Source organism: Melanotaenia boesemani, chromosome 3 (genome assembly GCF_017639745.1).
Source record: "Melanotaenia boesemani isolate fMelBoe1 chromosome 3, fMelBoe1.pri, whole genome shotgun sequence".
NCBI classification, from domain to species: Eukaryota; Metazoa; Chordata; class Actinopteri; order Atheriniformes; family Melanotaeniidae; genus Melanotaenia; species Melanotaenia boesemani.
This window is the reverse complement of record NC_055684.1, coordinates 12799148-12819776: the sequence shown is the minus strand read 5'-3', so window position 1 is coordinate 12819776 and position 20629 is coordinate 12799148. Positions and strand designations below refer to the sequence as shown.

The 20629-nt window shown below is 45.2% G+C and overlaps 1 protein-coding gene and 1 long non-coding RNA gene across 2 annotated transcripts; both read left to right on the top strand.

The window, feature by feature from the left end:
• The first annotated feature begins 8881 nt into the window (after nt 1-8881).
• LOC121636297 (39S ribosomal protein L4, mitochondrial-like) lies at nt 8882-17045 on the top strand. The gene is made up of 9 exons (XM_041979691.1): nt 8882-9015; nt 9564-9645; nt 10817-10988; nt 11070-11121; nt 11400-11517; nt 11589-11695; nt 16454-16563; nt 16641-16714; nt 16818-17045. The coding sequence occupies exons 1-9, from the start codon at nt 8950-8952 to the stop codon at nt 16961-16963; spliced, it is 927 nt and encodes a 308-aa protein (XP_041835625.1). The 5' UTR covers nt 8882-8949; the 3' UTR covers nt 16964-17045.
• A 146-nt stretch (nt 17046-17191) lies between these two features.
• Nucleotides 17192-20494, top strand: LOC121636308. The gene is made up of 3 exons (XR_006009713.1): nt 17192-17277; nt 18774-18775; nt 20484-20494. It is a non-coding gene; the product is annotated as an uncharacterized LOC121636308 (long non-coding RNA).
• The last annotated feature ends 135 nt before the right edge of the window (nt 20495-20629 follow it).

Here is a 20629-nt window from a genome sequence, read left to right as displayed (position 1 = left end):
AAGGTGCAAGATGAGGAAGGGAGGAAGACGAAGACAAGGTGGCAAGATGAGGAAGGGAGGAAGACGAAGAAAAGGTGGCAAGATGAGGAAGGCAGGAAGACGAAGACAAGGTGGCAAGATGAGGAAGGGAGGAAGACAAAGAAAAGGTGGCAAGATGAGGAAGACGAAGACAAGGTGGCAAGATGAGGAAGGGAGGAAGATGAAGACAAGGAGGCAAGATGAGGAAGGGAGGAAGACGAAGACAAGGTGGCAAAATGAGGAAGGGAGGAAGACGAAGAAAAGGTGGCAAAATGAGGAAGGGAGGAAGACGAAGAAAAGGTGGCAAGATGAGGAAGGGAGAAAGACGAAGACAAGGTGGCAGGAGGAAGAGGGAAGTAAGATGAAGAAAAGGTGGAAATATGAGGAAGGGAGGAAGACGAAGACAAGGTGGCAGGAGGAAGAGGGAAGTAAGATGAAGAAAAGGTGGAAATATGAGGAGGGGAGGAAGACGAAGACAAGGTGGCAAGATGAGGAAGGGAGGAAGACGAAGACAAGGTGGCAAGATGAGGAAGGGAGGGTGGCAAGATGAGGAAGGGAGGAAGACGAAGACAAGGTGGCAAGATGAGGAAGGGAGGAAGACGAAGACAAGGTGGCAAGATGAGGAAGGGAGGAAGACGAAGAAAAGGTGGCAAGATGAGGAAGGGAGGAAGACAAAGAAAAGGTGGCAAGATGAGGAAGACGAAGACAAGGTGGCAAGATGAGGAGGGGAGGAAGACAAAGAAAAGGTGGCAAGATGAGGAAGACGAAGACAAGGTGGCAAGATGAGGAAGGGAGGAAGACGAAGACAAGGTGGTAAGATGAGGAAGGGAGGAAGACAAAGAAAAGGTGGCAAGATGAGGAAGACGAAGACAAGGTGGCAAGATGAGGAAGGGAGAAAGACAAAGAAAAGGTGGCAAGATGAGGAAGGCGAAGACAAGGTGGCAAGATGAGGAAGGGAGGAAGACGAAGACAAGGTGGCAAGATGAGGAAGGGAGGAAGACAAAGACAAGGTGGCAGGAGGACGAGGGAAGAAAGATGAAGAAAAGGTGGAAATATGAGGAGGGAGGAAGACGAAGACAAGGTGGCAAGATGAGGAAGGGAGGAAGACGAAGACAAGGTGGCAAGATGAAGAAAGGAGGAAGACGAAGACAAGGTGGCAAAATGAGGAAGGGAGGAAGACGAAGACAAGGTGGCAAGATGAGGAAGGGAGGAAGACAAAGAAAAGGTGGCAAGATGAGGAAGGGAGGAAGACGAAGACAAGGTGGCAAGATGAGGAAGGGAGGAAGACGAAGACAAGGTGGCAAGATGAGGAAGGGAGGAAGAAGAAGACAAGGTGGCAAGATGAGGAAGGGAGGAAGACGAAGAGAAGGTGGCAAGATGAGGAAGGGAGGAAGACGAAGACAAGGTGGCAGGAGGAAGAGGGAAGTAAGATGAAGAAAAGGTGGAAATATGAGGAGGGAGGAAGACGAAGACAAGGTGGCAAGATGAGGAAGGGAGGAAGACGAAGACAAGGTGGCAAGATGACGAAGAAAAGGTGGCAAAATGAGGAAGGGAGGAAGACGAAGAAAAGGTGGCAAGATGACGAAGAAAAGGTGGCAAAATGAGGAAGGGAGAAAGACGAAGACAAGGTGGCAAGATGAGGAAGGGAGGAAGACGAAGACAAGGTGGCAAGATGAGGAAGGGAGGAAGACGAAGAAAAGGTGGCAAGATGAGGAAGACGAAGACAAGGTGGCAAGATGAGGAAGGGAGGAAGATGAAGACAAGGAGGCAAGATGAGGAAGGGAGGAAGACGAAGACAAGGTGGCAAGATGAGGAAGGGAGGAAGACGAAGAAAAGGTGGCAAAATGAGGAAGGGAGGAAGACGAAGAAAAGGTGGCAAGATGAGGAAGGGAGAAAGACGAAGACAAGGTGGCAGGAGGAAGAGGGAAGTAAGATGAAGTAAAGGTGGAAATATGAGGAAGGGAGGAAGACGAAGACAAGGTGGCAGGAGGAAGAGGGAAGTAAGATGAAGAAAAGGTGGAAATATGAGGAGGGAGGAAGACGAAGACAAGGTGGCAAGATGAGGAAGGGAGGAAGACGAAGACAAGGTGGCAAGATGAGGAAGGGAGGAAGACGAAGACAAGGTGGCAAGATGAGGAAGGGAGGAAGACAAAGAAAAGGTGGCAAGATGAGGAAGACGAAGACAAGGCGGCAAGATGAGGAAGGGAGGAAGACAAAGAAAAGGTGGCAAGATGAGGAAGACGAAGACAAGGTGGCAAGATGAGGAAGGGAGGAAGACGAAGACAAGGTGGCAAGATGAGGAAGACGAAGACAAGGTGGCAAGATGAGGAAGGGAGGAAGACGAAGAAAAGGTGGCAAGATGAGGAAGGGAGGAAGACAAAGAAAAGGTGGCAAGATGAGGAAGACGAAGACAAGGTTGCAAGATGAGGAAGGGAGGAAGACGAAGACAAGGTGGCAAGATGAGGAAGGGAGGAAGACGAAGACAAGGTGGCAAGATGAGGAAGGGAGGAAGACGAAGAGAAGGTGGCAAGATGAGGAAGGGAGGAAGACGAAGACAAGGTGGCAGGAGGAAGAGGGAAGTAAGATGAAGAAAAGGTGGAAAAATGACGAGGGAAGAAGACGAAGACAAAGTGGCAAGTTGAGGAAGGGAGGAAGACGAAGACAAGGTGGCAGGAGGAAGAGGGAAGCAAGATGAAGAAAAGGTGGAAATATGAGGAGGGAGGAAGACGAAGACAAGGTGGCAAGATGAGGAAGGGAGGAAGACGAAGAAAAGGTGGCAAGATGAGGAAGGGAGGAAGACGAAGACAAGGTGGCAAGATGAGGAAGGGAGGAAGACGAAGACAAGATGGCAAGATGAGGAAGGGAGGAAGACGAAGACAAGGTGGCAAGATGAGGAAGGGAGAAAGACAAAGACAAGGTGGCAGGAGGAAGAGGGAAGTAAGATGAAGAAAAGGTGGAAATATGAGGAGGGAGGAAGACGAAGACAAGGTGGCAAGATGAGGAAGGGAGGAAGACGAAGACAAGGTGGCAAGATGAGGAAGGGAGGAAGACAAAGAAAAGGTGGCAAGATGAGGAAGACGAAGACAAGGTGGCAAGATGAGGAAGGGAGGAAGACGAAGACAAGGTGGCAGGAGGAAGAGGGAAGTAAGATGAAGAAAAGGTGGAAATATGAGGAGGGAGGAAGACGAAGACAAGGTGGCAAGATGAGGAAGGGAGGAAGACGAAGACAAGGTGGCAAGATGAGGAAGGGAGGAAGACGAAGAAAAGGTGGCAAGATGAGGAAGGGAGGAAGACAAAGAAAAGGTGGCAAGATGAGGAAGACGAAGACAAGGTGGCAAGATGAGGAAGGGAGGAAGACGAAGACAAGGTGGCAAGATGAGGAAGGGAGGAAGACGAAGACAAGGTGGCAGGAGGAAGAGGGAAGTAAGATGAAGAAAAGGTGGAAATATGAGGAGGGAGGAAGATGAAGACAAGGTGGCAAGATGAGGAAGGGAGGAAGACGAAGACAAGGTGGCAAGATGAGGAAGGGAGGAAGACGAAGACAAGGTGGCAAGATGAGGAAGGGAGGAAGACAAAGAAAAGGTGGCAAGATGGGGAAGACGAAGACAAGGTGGCAAGATGAGGAAGGGAGGAAGACGAAGACAAGGTGGCAAGATGAGGAAGGGAGGAAGACGAAGACAAGGTGGCAAGATGAGGAAGGGAGGAAGACGAAGACAAGGTGGCAAGATGAGGAAGGGAGGAAGACAAAGAAAAGGTGGCAAGATGGGGAAGACGAAGACAAGGTGGCAAGATGAGGAAGGGAGGAAGACGAAGAAAAGGTGGCAAAATGAGGAAGGGAGGAAGACGAAGAAAAGGTGGCAAGATGAGGAAGGGAGAAAGACGAAGACAAGGTGGCAGGAGGAAGAGGGAAGTAAGATGAAGAAAAGGTGGAAATATGAGGAGGGAGGAAGACGAAGACAAGGTGGCAAGATGAGGAAGGGAGGAAGACGAAGACAAGGTGGCAAGATGAGGAAGGGAGGAAGACGAAGAAAAGGTGGCAAGATGAGGAAGGCAGGAAGACGAAGACAAGGTGGCAAGATGAGGAAGGGAGGAAAACAAAGAAAAGGTGGCAAGATGAGGAAGACGAAGACAAGGTGGCAAGATGAGGAAGGGAGGAAGATGAAGACAAGGAGGCAAGATGAGGAAGGGAGGAAGACGAAGACAAGGTGGCAAAATGAGGAAGGGAGGAAGACGAAGAAAAGGTGGCAAAATGAGGAAGGGAGGAAGACGAAGAAAAGGTGGCAAGATGAGGAAGGGAGAAAGACGAAGACAAGGTGGCAGGAGGAAGAGGGAAGTAAGATGAAGAAAAGGTGGAAATATGAGGAAGGGAGGAAGACGAAGACAAGGTGGCAGGAGGAAGAGGGAAGTAAGATGAAGAAAAGGTGGAAATATGAGGAGGGGAGGAAGACGAAGACAAGGTGGCAAGATGAGGAAGGGAGGAAGACGAAGACAAGGTGGCAAGATGAGGAAGGGAGGGTGGCAAGATGAGGAAGGGAGGAAGACGAAGACAAGGTGGCAAGATGAGGAAGGGAGGAAGACGAAGACAAGGTGGCAAGATGAGGAAGGGAGGAAGACGAAGAAAAGGTGGCAAGATGAGGAAGGGAGGAAGACAAAGAAAAGGTGGCAAGATGAGGAAGACGAAGACAAGGTGGCAAGATGAGGAGGGGAGGAAGACAAAGAAAAGGTGGCAAGATGAGGAAGACGAAGACAAGGTGGCAAGATGAGGAAGGGAGGAAGACGAAGACAAGGTGGTAAGATGAGGAAGGGAGGAAGACAAAGAAAAGGTGGCAAGATGAGGAAGACGAAGACAAGGTGGCAAGATGAGGAAGGGAGAAAGACAAAGAAAAGGTGGCAAGATGAGGAAGGCGAAGACAAGGTGGCAAGATGAGGAAGGGAGGAAGACGAAGACAAGGTGGCAAGATGAGGAAGGGAGGAAGACAAAGACAAGGTGGCAGGAGGACGAGGGAAGAAAGATGAAGAAAAGGTGGAAATATGAGGAGGGAGGAAGACGAAGACAAGGTGGCAAGATGAGGAAGGGAGGAAGACGAAGACAAGGTGGCAAGATGAAGAAAGGAGGAAGACGAAGACAAGGTGGCAAAATGAGGAAGGGAGGAAGACGAAGACAAGGTGGCAAGATGAGGAAGGGAGGAAGACAAAGAAAAGGTGGCAAGATGAGGAAGGGAGGAAGACGAAGACAAGGTGGCAAGATGAGGAAGGGAGGAAGACGAAGACAAGGTGGCAAGATGAGGAAGGGAGGAAGAAGAAGACAAGGTGGCAAGATGAGGAAGGGAGGAAGACGAAGAGAAGGTGGCAAGATGAGGAAGGGAGGAAGACGAAGACAAGGTGGCAGGAGGAAGAGGGAAGTAAGATGAAGAAAAGGTGGAAATATGAGGAGGGAGGAAGACGAAGACAAGGTGGCAAGATGAGGAAGGGAGGAAGACGAAGACAAGGTGGCAAGATGACGAAGAAAAGGTGGCAAAATGAGGAAGGGAGGAAGACGAAGAAAAGGTGGCAAGATGACGAAGAAAAGGTGGCAAAATGAGGAAGGGAGAAAGACGAAGACAAGGTGGCAAGATGAGGAAGGGAGGAAGACGAAGACAAGGTGGCAAGATGAGGAAGGGAGGAAGACGAAGACAAGGTGGCAAGATGAGGAAGACGAAGACAAGGTGGCAAGATGAGGAAGGGAGGAAGATGAAGACAAGGAGGCAAGATGAGGAAGGGAGGAAGACGAAGACAAGGTGGCAAGATGAGGAAGGGAGGAAGACGAAGAAAAGGTGGCAAAATGAGGAAGGGAGGAAGACGAAGAAAAGGTGGCAAGATGAGGAAGGGAGAAAGACGAAGACAAGGTGGCAGGAGGAAGAGGGAAGTAAGATGAAGTAAAGGTGGAAATATGAGGAAGGGAGGAAGACGAAGACAAGGTGGCAGGAGGAAGAGGGAAGTAAGATGAAGAAAAGGTGGAAATATGAGGAGGGAGGAAGACGAAGACAAGGTGGCAAGATGAGGAAGGGAGGAAGACGAAGACAAGGTGGCAAGATGAGGAAGGGAGGAAGACGAAGACAAGGTGGCAAGATGAGGAAGGGAGGAAGACAAAGAAAAGGTGGCAAGATGAGGAAGGGAGAAAGACGAAGACAAGGTGGCAGGAGGAAGAGGGAAGTAAGATGAAGAAAAGGTGGAAATATGAGGAGGGAGGAAGACGAAGACAAGGTGGCAAGATGAGGAAGGGAGGAAGACGAAGACAAGGTGGCAAGATGAGGAAGGGAGGAAGACGAAGAAAAGGTGGCAAGATGAGGAAGGCAGGAAGACGAAGACAAGGTGGCAAGATGAGGAAGGGAGGAAGACAAAGAAAAGGTGGCAAGATGAGGAAGACGAAGACAAGGTGGCAAGATGAGGAAGGGAGGAAGATGAAGACAAGGAGGCAAGATGAGGAAGGGAGGAAGACGAAGACAAGGTGGCAAAATGAGGAAGGGAGGAAGACGAAGAAAAGGTGGCAGGAGGAAGAGGGAAGTAAGATGAAGAAAAGGTGGAAATATGAGGAGGGAGGAAGACGAAGACAAGGTGGCAAGATGAGGAAGGGAGGAAGACGAAGACAAGGTGGCAAGATGAGGAAGGGAGGAAGACGAAGACAAGGTGGCAAGATGAGGAAGGGAGGAAGACAAAGAAAAGGTGGCAAGATGAGGAAGACGAAGACAAGGCGGCAAGATGAGGAAGGGAGGAAGACAAAGAAAAGGTGGCAAGATGAGGAAGACGAAGACAAGGTGGCAAGATGAGGAAGGGAGGAAGACGAAGACAAGGTGGCAAGATGAGGAAGGGAGGAAGACAAAGAAAAGGTGGCAAGATGAGGAAGACGAAGACAAGGTGGCAAGATGAGGAAGGGAGGAAGACAAAGAAAAGGTGGCAAGATGAGGAAGACGAAGACAAGGTGGCAAGATGAGGAAGGGAGGAAGACGAAGACAAGGTGGCAAGATGAGGAAGACGAAGACAAGGTGGCAAGATGAGGAAGGGAGGAAGACGAAGAAAAGGTGGCAAGATGAGGAAGGGAGGAAGACAAAGAAAAGGTGGCAAGATGAGGAAGACGAAGACAAGGTTGCAAGATGAGGAAGGGAGGAAGACGAAGAGAAGGTGGCAAGATGAGGAAGGGAGGAAGACGAAGACAAGGTGGCAAGATGAGGAAGGGAGGAAGACGAAGAGAAGGTGGCAAGATGAGGAAGGGAGGAAGACGAAGACAAGGTGGCAGGAGGAAGAGGGAAGTAAGATGAAGAAAAGGTGGAAAAATGACGAGGGAAGAAGACGAAGACAAAGTGGCAAGTTGAGGAAGGGAGGAAGACGAAGACAAGGTGGCAGGAGGAAGAGGGAAGCAAGATGAAGAAAAGGTGGAAATATGAGGAGGGAGGAAGACGAAGACAAGGTGGCAAGATGAGGAAGGGAGGAAGACGAAGAAAAGGTGGCAAGATGAGGAAGGGAGGAAGACGAAGACAAGGTGGCAAGATGAGGAAGGGAGGAAGACGAAGACAAGATGGCAAGATGAGGAAGGGAGGAAGACGAAGACAAGGTGGCAAGATGAGGAAGGGAGGAAGACAAAGAAAAGGTGGCAAGATGAGGAAGACGAAGACAAGGTGGCAAGATGAGGAAGGGAGGAAGACGAAGACAAGGTGGCAGGAGGAAGAGGGAAGTAAGATGAAGAAAAGGTGGAAATATGAGGAGGGAGGAAGACGAAGACAAGGTGGCAAGATGAGGAAGGGAGGAAGACGAAGACAAGGTGGCAAGATGAGGAAGGGAGGAAGACGAAGAAAAGGTGGCAAGATGAGGAAGGGAGGAAGACAAAGAAAAGGTGGCAAGATGAGGAAGACGAAGACAAGGTGGCAAGATGAGGAAGGGAGGAAGACGAAGACAAGGTGGCAAGATGAGGAAGGGAGGAAGACGAAGACAAGGTGGCAGGAGGAAGAGGGAAGTAAGATGAAGAAAAGGTGGAAATATGAGGAGGGAGGAAGACGAAGACAAGGTGGCAAGATGAGGAAGGGAGGAAGACGAAGACAAGGTGGCAAGATGAGGAAGGGAGGAAGACGAAGACAAGGTGGCAAGATGAGGAAGGGAGGAAGACAAAGAAAAGGTGGCAAGATGGGGAAGACGAAGACAAGGTGGCAAGATGAGGAAGGGAGGAAGACGAAGACAAGGTGGCAAGATGAGGAAGGGAGGAAGACGAAGACAAGGTGGCAAGATGAGGAAGGGAGGAAGACGAAGACAAGGTGGCAAGATGAGGAAGGGAGGAAGACAAAGAAAAGGTGGCAAGATGAGGAAGACGAAGACAAGGTGGCAAGATGAGGAAGGGAGGAAGACAAAGAAAAGGTGGCAAGATGAGGAAGACGAAGACAAGGTGGCAAGATGAGGAAGGGAGGAAGACGAAGACAAGGTGGCAAGATGAGGAAGGGAGGAAGACGAAGACAAGGTGGCAAGATGAGGAAGGGAGGAAGACGAAGACAAGGTGGCAAGATGAGGAAGGGAGGAAGAGAAAGAAAAGGTGGCAAGATGAGGAAGACGAAGACAAGGTGGCAAGATGAGGAAGGGAGGAAGACGAAGACAAGGTGGCAAGATGAGGAAGGGAGGAAGACGAAGACAAGGTGGCAGGATGAGGAAGGGAGGAAGACGAAGACAAGGTGGCAAGATGAGGAAGGGAGGAAGACGAAGAAAAGGTGGCAAGATGAGGAAGGGAGGAAGATGAAGAAAAGGTGGCAAGATAGGTGGTAGACATGGAAAAGTGGAAAAATGAAGAGATAAGGTAGATATAGTTGGGTAGCATGATAAAAGCAGCACAGAAGGCACAAAGGTAAATCGATTCCTTCTATAATGTTGGTCAGAAAATGATTCGAGGGCATTATAAGTGTTCTTGACTTCCAAATGAGCCTCAATTGCAAAATGTTTCGATTCTCCGGCTTAATTTTCGGAAGAGGAGTCGCTAAAAGGGTGAGTGATCCATGTTGTTTAAGCTAACTGCTGGTTTCCTCCTGAAAGTACAGTGATGATGAATCTGGGTCGCAGATAAAGAATATTTTCAGGCGTCAGCTCCATTCATCAACAAGCTTGTCAGGCTGGAAAATACATTCAGAGACAGCATACTAAGTCGTAAAGGCTCAGATGAAATAAAAGTGATGAGCTAAAGTCAAACAAAATATATAAAAGAATAAAAACGTCTAGCTTTGTTTGCAAACAATTTAAACAGCTGTAGGTTTACGTGAAGAAATCTCAGTGACAAACAGAAACCTTGTCAACTTTGAATTAAAATAATTCGAAGTCGCAGCAGATTCAGACATGTGGAACTGGTTCGGTTCTGGCTGTGAGGACAGTAAACCAGTAAACAGCTCAGCTGAAGCTGATGTGAGGCGGACACAGTAATAACACAGACACAAATATTCTGCAGGTGGTTTTAAATGCCCTGATGAGGTAATCAAAAGCACATTAATTTATTTTACAGCTCATAAAGTTAAATGTTCTTGGCCTCTTCCTCTCTTCAGTTCTCCTCTTCGTTCTCCGGTGAAAAAACGCTGCCTCCAAACTTACTGCTGCCCTCCAACCTCATCGATCCCGAGAGATTAAGTAAGTCTGAATAAAACTTTTCTAAGCCTGTTGGCTATATATATATATATATATATATATATATATATATATGTATATATATAGTTTTCCATACATTTATATCCACGTTAACATGAATCCAACATATTATAGCAAATGGATGCAGAAGATTTTGTCTTTCAGTCACACATTATTCAGCATTTCTCAAGCTAGGAACCAGTTCACTCCCAGCAGGAGACCAGTCTAGACCTGTTTACGGAGCTCATTACATGCTGACTCTGCCAGGTTCTCCATGATTGACCTAATCCGTTACCAGCTGACTAAGACTCAAAACACAAGTTTGCATCAGTATTATGTGAAAAGAAGATGCCTTTGTAAAATAAATAAATGAGACGGATTATTAAAACATCGTTTACTACATCAGGAATGCAGTCAGAACACTGTTCCAACACTGCAGCTCTGACCCACAACAGCCAACCAGCAGATGAGAATGCCAACCGTATGCTTTTTTTTTTCCTGAATGAAAATAGAAAGTTTTGTAACCCAACCAAAAAACTCCACAAGCACAGAGAGATTTCCTCCACCTAGAAACCAAAATGCACGAGGTGAGGCGGCTCCTGCTGCAGCTGATAAGGATGCAAACAAGAGAAGACTGGAAAATATACAGATAATTATCTAAAGTTTGGATTTACCTTCAAGGTGGAAGATGGCATTGAAAAATGTGTGTTTGCTTGACAAAGTTGGCTAATGGAGCTTGTAAAGGATGTGACTTGCAGGTGATCTGGATGCTTCACAGGAAGTCATGAAAGGTGTCAGGATGGTGAAGAAGAGCTTTGTAAATGTGTCTCTTCTCTAACCTCTGAGGGAGGAGAAGACACTGCTCTACTGAACCAGTCTGGGCTTCGCTGGCTTTCAGTGTCGTCATGTCTGCTGGAATTACCAACATCTATCTGGAAGTTTTTACTTCCCACAGAGCTGCGGCACAGTGACAACGTCTGATGAACAAAACTTATATCTTAATGACATTTTCCCTGAGATAAACAAGGCTGCAGTACACATCAGCTGTGTGATGGCCCCTGCTCCATCTCTGGATGTTTGGGGTCCAAGGTCTGAAAAACGATGAAGACCCCGTCTTAAACTCTGAATAGTTGTGGTGCGGGTCTCTTATTTTTGCTGTTGTGTCCTCCAACAGAGCGCTCTCCTCCCCCCGCAGACTGCTCCCTGCCCCTGCTCAGGCGGTGCGACGCCGTGGTTCCCGCCCACCTGAGGCCTGTGCAGACATGGGTGGACACTCTGGGGAGGAAGGACAGCGAGCCGCTGGGTCTGGCTCAGCTCCACCCGGACGTCTTCGCAGTGCAGCCGAGGTCACGTTTGTTCACACACATCAAACCCTGAAATCTGAAAGTCCTCTCAGCTTTAAACTGATGTTTGTTTTTGCTCTTCAGGCTCGATGTTCTACACAGTGTTGAAATATGGCAGAAGAATTACAAAAGGATTGTAAGTTACAGACTCATCGGTGTAATCCTGATCTGTTGTTTGTTAACTCATAATTAAAGTGAATATTAAATCATCTCTGCTGCTTCAGTTTTCCGCTGGTGAGATGGTTTATTAATGCCCAAATCCAGAATAATCCATCACAGCACAGATGTAACGTAACTTAAAAAAAACAAAAAATACAGACATACAATGGGCGTAAATCTCTCATGTTTCTTATCACGTGTAAAATCGAGCTGCTGTGGATATTCCTCTCACTAACAGTCGTCTTAATGTCTCAGAGTCACGCCAACACAAAGGTCCGATCAGAGGTCCGAGGAGGAGGCAGGAAGCCATGGAAACAGAAAGGAAGTGGAAGGGCTCGCCACGGAAGCATCCGGTCACCGATATGGAGAGGAGGTGAATCTGAGGGAAAAAAAACATTTGTTTTGTTGGGAGGCGGCGTGTCTGACGGGTGGTGTTTCTCTCAGGTGGGGTGTCTCATGGACCAAGAGGACCGACTAGTTATTACTACATGTTGCCCATGAAAGTCCGAGTTCAGGGACTCAAAGTGGCGCTGACCTCCAAACTGGCTCAGGTGAGTCAAACCCCCTCAGGGTTTCTTGTTTACTCCAAACTCGGTTTCCAAGCATCAATAAAAGATGAAGATTAAATATTTCCCTGTATTTTTTTTAATCTCAGACAAAATTATTAGCCCCCTTGTTATAAAAGTTTTTCCCACAAGCTGTTAAACAGAGTAAAGACTTGAATGCAGCTTTTTTAAACATCCTAGTTTTATTATGGCTGTTCACATTATTTTACTTTGCACACAGAAATAAATTATTCCATAAAAACTACCAGGGTCAGAGTTAAACCCCCCTCGAAGGAAACAGCCAGAAATCAACACGTCTGACTCGTCTCCGAAGTCTTTCCCATCCATTCTTTGGAAAATCCTCCAGACTTGATGGTCTTCTGGTGTGGACCTTTGTCTTCAGGTCACCCCAAAGGTTCCTTCCACTTTGATGAGATTCCCAGTTCCAGACCCACTAAAGAAGTGGCTCCTAAACTTTTTGAACCACAGCCTCCAAAATAACATAGATTTGTGGTAGAGCTGCACGATACATCGTTAAAAAAACGCCATCTCGATACACGTGAGCTCAGTTCTACACACAGCGATTCTAAAGCATTTTATGTCACGAGCTGCATCACAAACAAATGCTCCTAATTTCCTCCTGGATTTTTTCTAGCGTCCCCAAACGCAGCACTGTCGCTGCCTCCTCAGCCAATGGTAAAGCGGCGTTACAACACAGTGGAGGAAGCCGCCTGCAGGCCAGAGTTTGGAAAGAGTGAGCGAGAGTTCAAGCAGAGGAAAGTCTGTGGGAAGGAGGTTTAAATGCATAGCGACAGAAACCCAAGCGGTAGTGGCGAGAGTTCCCCCCTCCTCACCCGAGCCGAACTTGTACCTAAAACATGTTTGCGTTCGGCAGCGTTGTGGAAGTATTTCAGATTTAAAGCTGGGCCTACACCAGAAGACTTTTAAAAGTTTTGCAAAAGACTCTAGAAAACTACCAGCTCACACCTAAAGACAAATGTTTAGAGTTTTAAGTCTCAGCATAGTCTCAGACTGAGATTTGACAAAGACTGTGAATCACTATTTACAAGACTACAACTAGATTCTTGCTGCATTTTTTGTGATATGTTGGACAGTTGATATGGAACAGGGCCGATCTGCCCACAGCAAAGCAAACAAGGAGAGTTTCCCTCCAGGGAATTACACATTACACACACATTAAGTGTGGCTCTGCATCTCCACCAGGTGTTACACCGACTCATCAGAGTCTGGAGGGATGAATGAGTTTCTATTCTTCTCTCATTTGTTAGATCATGACACTGTAACACATAAATTATCCACAGTAGACGTTTACTTCTTAACAACCATCCGCTCCTCTTTCTGGACGATCCACTGTTGTTCGTCTTTTGTCGGGATTCACCGTCAGGATTCCTGTTTCTGCTTTTGTCGGAGCTCATCTATTGGTTGTTGATTGTGTTTCGTCACTGCGACTTGCGACAATATCAGACATGTTTAATATTGTCGCAGATCTAAGACTAGGGAAAGACTGACGTTAAACAGTGCAGATTACCAGCTTAAACCTAACCACCGAGATGACGAGAACGCGCTGTGACTCTAGGAAATCTTAGGAGTTTTACTGAAGACTTCCATTTTTAGTCTGCGACCGTGAGAATGGTTTGGTGTGAGCCCAGCATAAGACAGATGATGACAAACGGTGTGAGTTGCATAGTAAAGTGTGTCTTGCCCTGGTTGCAGCACCACAAGGAACACCACGAATCTCTACAGTCACATTAAACGTCACCATAAAGTACCGCACGATGAAGCCGTACAAAGCAAGAAACAAAGACAGATCAGTCTATCCAGCCAAATAGACTTATTGTTGTAAATTATTGCGCTGACTAAACAGTAGTTGGTAACCGTGGCAACAGAAACTCAGACGCTGGGCTGCAGACTCGCCAGATCAGAGCAGCCTGTAGGCTTATTGAGCATGTAGGAAACTCACTGTGGACTTTGACTGTTTGAAACAAAATGTGGCATCATCCTCTGGACACACACAAGCTGTAAGAGCTGCACACACTCTCTGAAATGTTTGTGTCACGTCTGCGGCCGGCTGAGCTGCAGATTCTGTTAGAGGCGGTTACCTTGGCAACGCGTAACAATGAAATAGTCCACTCAGCCGCTTCTTGTAAAAAACTTAGGATTTTACCGGTAAATAACATTAATGCATTAATAATTTATTTAATATTTTTTCTTTCTTAATGGACGAAGCAGGATAATGCCCGACGAGGTGTCTATTATCATGAATTAATGGACAACGCGGAGGCATGAACTGTCTGATTTATACAAATTTTTTTGTATATATGTGTGTGTGTATATTTGTATATATATATGTGTGTGTGTGTGTATATATGTATATATATGTGTGTGTGTGTGTATATATATATGCGTGTGTGTATGTATATGTATATATGTATAGTATATGTGTGTGTGTGTATATAGAAAAGTGATGTTCGCTGCAGTTTAAGTTTTTGCATTTTTCTCTTGAGTTGCAGAACTGGACTGTATATTTATTAATGGATGATTGAAGCATTATGAAGCTTTTGAGACCTCTTCCTGACTATACCGAAAACTTTACAGCTTGAAAGCCAGGCCCACCAGTGCCATCTAGTGGTCAACTGCAGTTATAGCAGCGACAAACCTTCAAATGATTCATTCATTGTTTTTTTTTATTTCAGTTTCAACGCTAAAGCAATAAATTATTAAACAGCTGTGTCTTGTTAGTGTGTTCAGCTATTAAATTATTTCAGGATTTACCAGAAAAATAAGCTGGATTTTAGCAGGGCTGGTCTCACCTGAGGTGTGCAGAGTTTCTGTTTTTTCCAAACACCGACTCCAATAAGCATGAGACACTGAAACCAGATTTAAAAATATGCTTAAACATGACAGTGAAACAGTCAAGATAATAAGGGAATATTACAGGCTGTGATCTTAATTAGTGGGGTAGAAAGAGGTAAGAGCTTCCCATTGGGTGATTCCTGCATGGATGATGACGTTTCAGCTTCAACAAGCAGGGAGCAGCTTCTCAGTGGTCAGAAAAACATCCTGAATGATGATCGTGATCTTTAAACATTTGGTGAAATCAGATGGAAGAAAAACAGCAGAACTCAGAGCGATGTTTAACAGTGAATCGGTCATTGGGACTGAACAGCTGTGTAGCTATAAGAAAACCACTGATCAGTGAGGCTAACCGGGAAAAAAAGCTTCAATTTGCTAGGGAGCATAAAGACTGGACTCTGGAGCCACGGAAGAAGGTCATGTGGTCTGATGAGTCCAGATTTAACCTGTTCCAGAGTGATGGAGCATCAGGGTAAGAAGAGAAGCAGATGAAGTGATGCAGCCATCATGTCTAGTGCTACTGTACAAGCCTGTGGGGGCAGTCTATGATCTGGGATTGCTGCAGTTGGTCAGGTCTATGTTCAGCAACATTATGTGTCCAAAGAATGAGGTCAGCTGATATACTGAATGAGCAGGTTCTTCCATCTTCCCTGATGGCTCAGTGCCAGGATTCATGGGGCTCAGATTGTGAAAAAAGTGGTTCAGGGAACAGGAGACATCATTTTCACACAAGGATTGGAGTCCAGAGTCCAGACCTGAACCCCACGGAGAATCTTTGGGATGTGCTGAAGGTTTAACTCTCTCATCATCAATACAAGATCTTTGAGGGAAATGAAGGAGGGAACACTGAGTATACCACGTCTTATAACCAATGAAATGGCACCAAATATTCAAATCAGTCACTTCTGGGGTCAAAGCTTAACTAAGAAGCTTTTTACCAGCTCAGAAACATCAACAGAATTAAAAGTTTAGTCTCCCAGAAAGACCAAGAGAAACTCATCCATGCTTTCATCTCCAGTAGGCTGGATTACTGTAATGGTCTTTTAACAGGACTTCCTAAAAAGAGCATTAAACATCTGCAGCTCATCCAGATGCTGCTGCTAGAGTTTTAACCAGGACTAAGAGATCTGAACACATCACACCAGTTTTAACATCTTTACACTGGTTTCCAGTTTATACTGGTTTCCAGTAAGTCCCAGAATAGATTTTAAAACCCTTCTGATTGTTTACAAATCCCAGAATGGTTTAGGCCCAGAATACATCTGTGATATGTTCAGAGAATATAAACCTAGCAGAACTCTTAGATCCAAAGACTCTGGTCAACTTGTCCAGACCAGAGTCCAGACCAGGGTCCAGACCAGAGTCCAGACAGGGTCCAGACTAAACATGGAGAAGCAACATTTAGCTGTTATGCTGTAAACAAATGGAACAAACTGCCAGTGGAGATTAAACTTTCCCCAAATGTAGACATTTTTAAATCCAGGTTAAAAACTTTTCTTTTCTCATGCGCCTATACATGAAATCTGCACGGTAACTTTTTTTTAACTTATCTTGCTTTTAATCATTTTAATGTAATTTATTATTTTATTGTGATTATGTGTTGATGCCTTTTACTATTCTAAATATCTGTAATATCTCTGTTTTATGTAAAGCACTTTGAATTGTCCTGTACATGAAATGTGCTATACAAATAAACTGCCTTGCCTTGCCTTGGGGTCAGTTGTACCAACGAAGCCTCAAACATCTTCAGTCATGTGACCATGACGTCTGCTTCAGAGCCTCAGCGTTCACCTTGTTACAGGTCCAGTTCTGCGTTAAACTCTTCAGACCTGTTTTTAATTTTCTCACATTTTTCCTGTAGACCTTTAATTAATTTCCCTGTTTCTTCAGGACTACCTTCACATTGTGGACTCCTTGAACATCCCCACGCCGGACTCTCAGTACCTGCTGGAGCTGATCAGAGACAGATACTGGGGCCAGTCGGTGCTGATGGTGGATGTGTAAGTTTCCTCCTCAGCAGCTGCAGACGCCCTGCGCTGCCCTCTGGTCTGACGCTGGTGATTCTCGTTGCTTACAGGTGTGAAGAGTTTCCTGAAAACATCCGTCAGGCCACAGCAAGCTTAAAGACGGTGAACATCATTCCTGCCATCGGTAAGTTTTTCTGTCACTCCGATGCTCAGGTAGTTTCTATATTTAGCTGTATAAGTAAATGATGTTTTTAAATGTTAACTTGTAACTTTGTTTTCTCCGTCAGGTCTGAACGTTCACAGCATCCTGAAACACGAAGCCGTCATCCTCACCTTGGAAACCGTCAAGTTTCTGGAGGAGAAGCTGCTGTGGCATGACCAGCGTTACTCGCCTCTGTACCCGTTCAGACTGCCGTACTCTGACTTCTCCTGAGAGCAAATGACTTGGAATAAACTCACTGACATCGAGGAGGTGGTTTTTCCTTTGTGTTTATTATGTTTAACAACAAAAAGTCAATAAATTATGCTACAAAAAAATGTTTGATGCAACGTTTTATTAGAAATATGTTAAAAAGAAGTAGCAGGCCTAAACGTAGTAGGAAGGCGGCCGTTGGCTAACGTCGTTCCGGACTTGCCTTCTCCTTCTCTTTTGGCACGGTGCTGGGCACTTTAACTCTTGGCTTGGTCTGAAATGATATAAAAACAACTTTAGCTGCTTTTCCAAATCACTGGGTCAGGTTTGTATGCGTCATGAAGACGGCATCACCTGGTCCGCTCTCTTTTCACTCGCTTTCATACTTCATACCAGCGGTTCTGGCTCTTGGACTTACCGTCAGTGTGTTACAAGCATGGATGTATTATAAGAACTGGATAACGGACTGAAAATGGCGGCCCATTCATTTCTATGGAAGTTGCTCACCCAGCGCATACGCCGAAAAAGTTCTCAGGCTTCCGGGTTACTTCCGCATATTGGGCCCATAGAGCATGCGCAGTAGTGTCACCTCCCATCATGCTTCACGTCACTGTGAACGAGCAATGCGCAGCCCAGTGACCTGATCCAGCGACGCGCGGTCACGACATTAATCTGCAGTATGAGAGCTGTACAAACTCAGATGATGATTTTCTACGGCACACGATCGGACCTCGATGTAAAGTAATGATATAATATACGTGGAAAAAGTTGTGTAGTAATTGTTAAAATGATGGTTTGTTTTAATCTGATGAATTTCTATATGGGATTCGTAATAGCCCAATATAAGTCAGTCTATATTGTATATTTGTATAATCCCGTGTCAAATTTTCACGATGACTTACAATTCCTACCTTTATTCATGAATAATTTCAGGCACGTCTTTTGTAATAAATGTTAGAAGTCCTTGTTAATGCATTATTTCATTGTGCTACCCATGCATATTCTCTTTATTTTTCTGCTATTCCCTGGATGACACCAAGATTATCAATTGCGTCTCTTAAAATGTTCCTTTCTTGTGTTTTGCCGGATTCCACTTTGTTAAATGCTGCAGTTTTTTAATTGACAAAGAAAAAAAAACTTTGTTTAAACTGAGGACTATGTTAAGGAAAACTAGGCCACTTGGGTTATCACCATTCTATATTTATTATGTAGTTATGTATTTTATGTATCGTGATTTCCGTTAGGGATTGAAAATGGTTTTGTAGGCTATTTTACCTAACTTGGCGACATTGTGTCGCTGTCATGAAATGGCTCAACACTCCCAAAATATTTAACTGTATATGTATAACAAAATATCACTGACAGCGATGCGTCAAGACTGTTATTCATATTTTATTTGAACTAACGAAAATAGAATAGCAGCTCATAAGACAAAATATTTTAATTAAAAAAAATTCTATTGCCCTCTGGGTGAACAGTGTGATTAAACTACTTAACAAAAAGTGAACTAATGTGAACCAAAATATAAGAAATTAACAAATAAAAAAAAAAAGCCACCCTCACTTTCCCCGATCTATTCATGGGCTGAATCTCTCTTTACATAAAATAAACCAGTAAAACGCACTATCAGGTGGTTTAAACAGGTGGTCGTAACTACAACCTAGAGCTAATTAGGATTTAGGTCACAATACGTTTAAAAACAGGAACTATCATGCATGTAATATCAAACATTAAGAATACAAATGTATTAAGTTACTCGATATCAGAAAAAAGAAACTTAACTTTAGCTTAACTTTTACGAACAGCTTTCCCATCATATTGAAGTCAACAGCCGTCCTCCTCGCTCCCGACACAGCATGACCGCGCTTCGGCAGTGCATGTGCACAGCCGTGACGTCACCGGAGAAATAGAGACTTTTCTGTGGCTTTTATGGCCTTTTGAAAAATAATTGACGGATTAAATGTCCATGAATTAAAAATATTGAATAGAAAGATTAGTAATTAGCTGTGTTTAAAGCTGAAGACGTCCTGTCAACAGTTTTACAGCCGTGTCTTTTACCATTGTGGCCTATGGGAAAAATGCTTTTTGGGCCCCATGGGATTTTTTGTTGCAGTACCACGAGTGGCCACTGGGAAAAATCGGCGTGCCGCCATTGTTCAGTCCGTTATCCAGTTCTTATAATACATCCATGGTTACAAGTCGATCTGTATGGCGCAGGAGGGGGGCCAAAATTAAGACTATCGCGCACCCAGCGGCGGCTATATCCTTGTAGCAGGAGGCTACATCCAATCCGAAGCCACCTACTGATCTGCTTACTGATAGGCCCGCACTAGTGACTGAGCGGCCGGAGCTGACAAATGAGAAGGCGACTACTCACTTTACTTAGGCGGTAATTTTTGTGTCGAGCTCGGCAACTCATTGGATAATCTGTTGTCCGCGATGTGCGTTAGCATTGGAGAGGCTAACGACTAGCATGCCTAGGCTGGTCATCCACTGGATTGTATACTCCCTTTGCTATCCATTAGCACGGATATGCTGGCGTTAGCATTGGAGAGGCTAACGACTAGCATGCCTAGCCTAGGCTGGTCATCCACTGGATTGGACACATCCTCAAGCGATTGTGCAGTAGATACTAATAAAATAATTACGATCACCGACTTTTCAAGCCCCTTCAACAGAAGGCATGTGTGACTACCTGGTAAAAGAAAACAAATAAATAAATTTTAAAAAGTGTCTTTCTTTAGCTTTAGTGTTTATTGTACTTTAGCAGAAAAGCCAGAGCTAAGTGGGGGGGCGGGGGGCTTTCAGTTTCAGGCAGGGTAGTTGAATAATATTTATTTGCAGCTCTACATTTTATTTAAGACTTCAGTAATAATAAGGGTGATGTCCACATATTTAGTTAACATACACTACAGGTTTATTTGCTGATTTTCTCATTTCCCTTTGGGGATCAATAAAGTACTTCCATTCAACATACTCCTTCTCCTAAACACTGCTGCTGTTAGTGAGGGTTAAGGATGTGAATATTTGTGCCAAGTGATAACATCATAGAAAAATGCAATATGGAGCAAGACTCGTTATACACTTTGTAAGCTGGACAAAGAGTATAAATAAGCTGCATTTTAACTGTGACTAGGTGTCGCTGTACAACACAGTGAGTCTGTTAAAAACTTCTCCGCCCCCAACAGCCGCAGTTTGTAGATGTTTTACCTAATTTACGGTACTGGAGTAATAATAAGAAACCTTTACTAGTCTCTCAGTGGGGTAATTACTTTGCTGCAGCAGGCAGAAGCACACAGGTGATTTTAAGAGAGACCACACACACACACACACACACACACATAAAACGTGCAGAATCTGGTCTGACAGGGTGAGTATGTACAGTAGATAAATATGTACATAAACATGTATATAAATGTGTAAACATTTTCCATGTGGTCATTGTAAAATCTGACAGCAGCAGGGAGGAAAGGCCTGTGGTATCTCTCATTTGCACAGCGAGCATGGATCAGTCTGTCACTGAAGCTGGACAGTCAGTCAGTGGAGGTCAGTTTTGACAGGACCCTTTGTCACCTACGTCCTCCACTGAGTCCCGAGAACAGCCCTGGACAGAGCTGGACTTCCTGAGGACTTGATCACCACCTTATTTATAACTGACTTTTATCTGAAGAACTCAGAACTAAAAAT

Excerpts from the sequence above, each read along its gene's own strand:
- LOC121636297 (XM_041979691.1), top strand. The coding sequence starts at position 8,950 with ATGAGCCTCAATTGCAAAATGTTTCGATTCTCCGGCTTAATTTTCGGA. Across the intron at positions 11,122-11,399 it reads AGAAGAATTACAAAAGGATT|AGTCACGCCAACACAAAGGT; the intron begins GTAAGTTACAGA and ends TTAATGTCTCAG. Across the intron at positions 16,564-16,640 it reads TCGGTGCTGATGGTGGATGT|GTGTGAAGAGTTTCCTGAAA; the intron begins GTAAGTTTCCTC and ends CGTTGCTTACAG.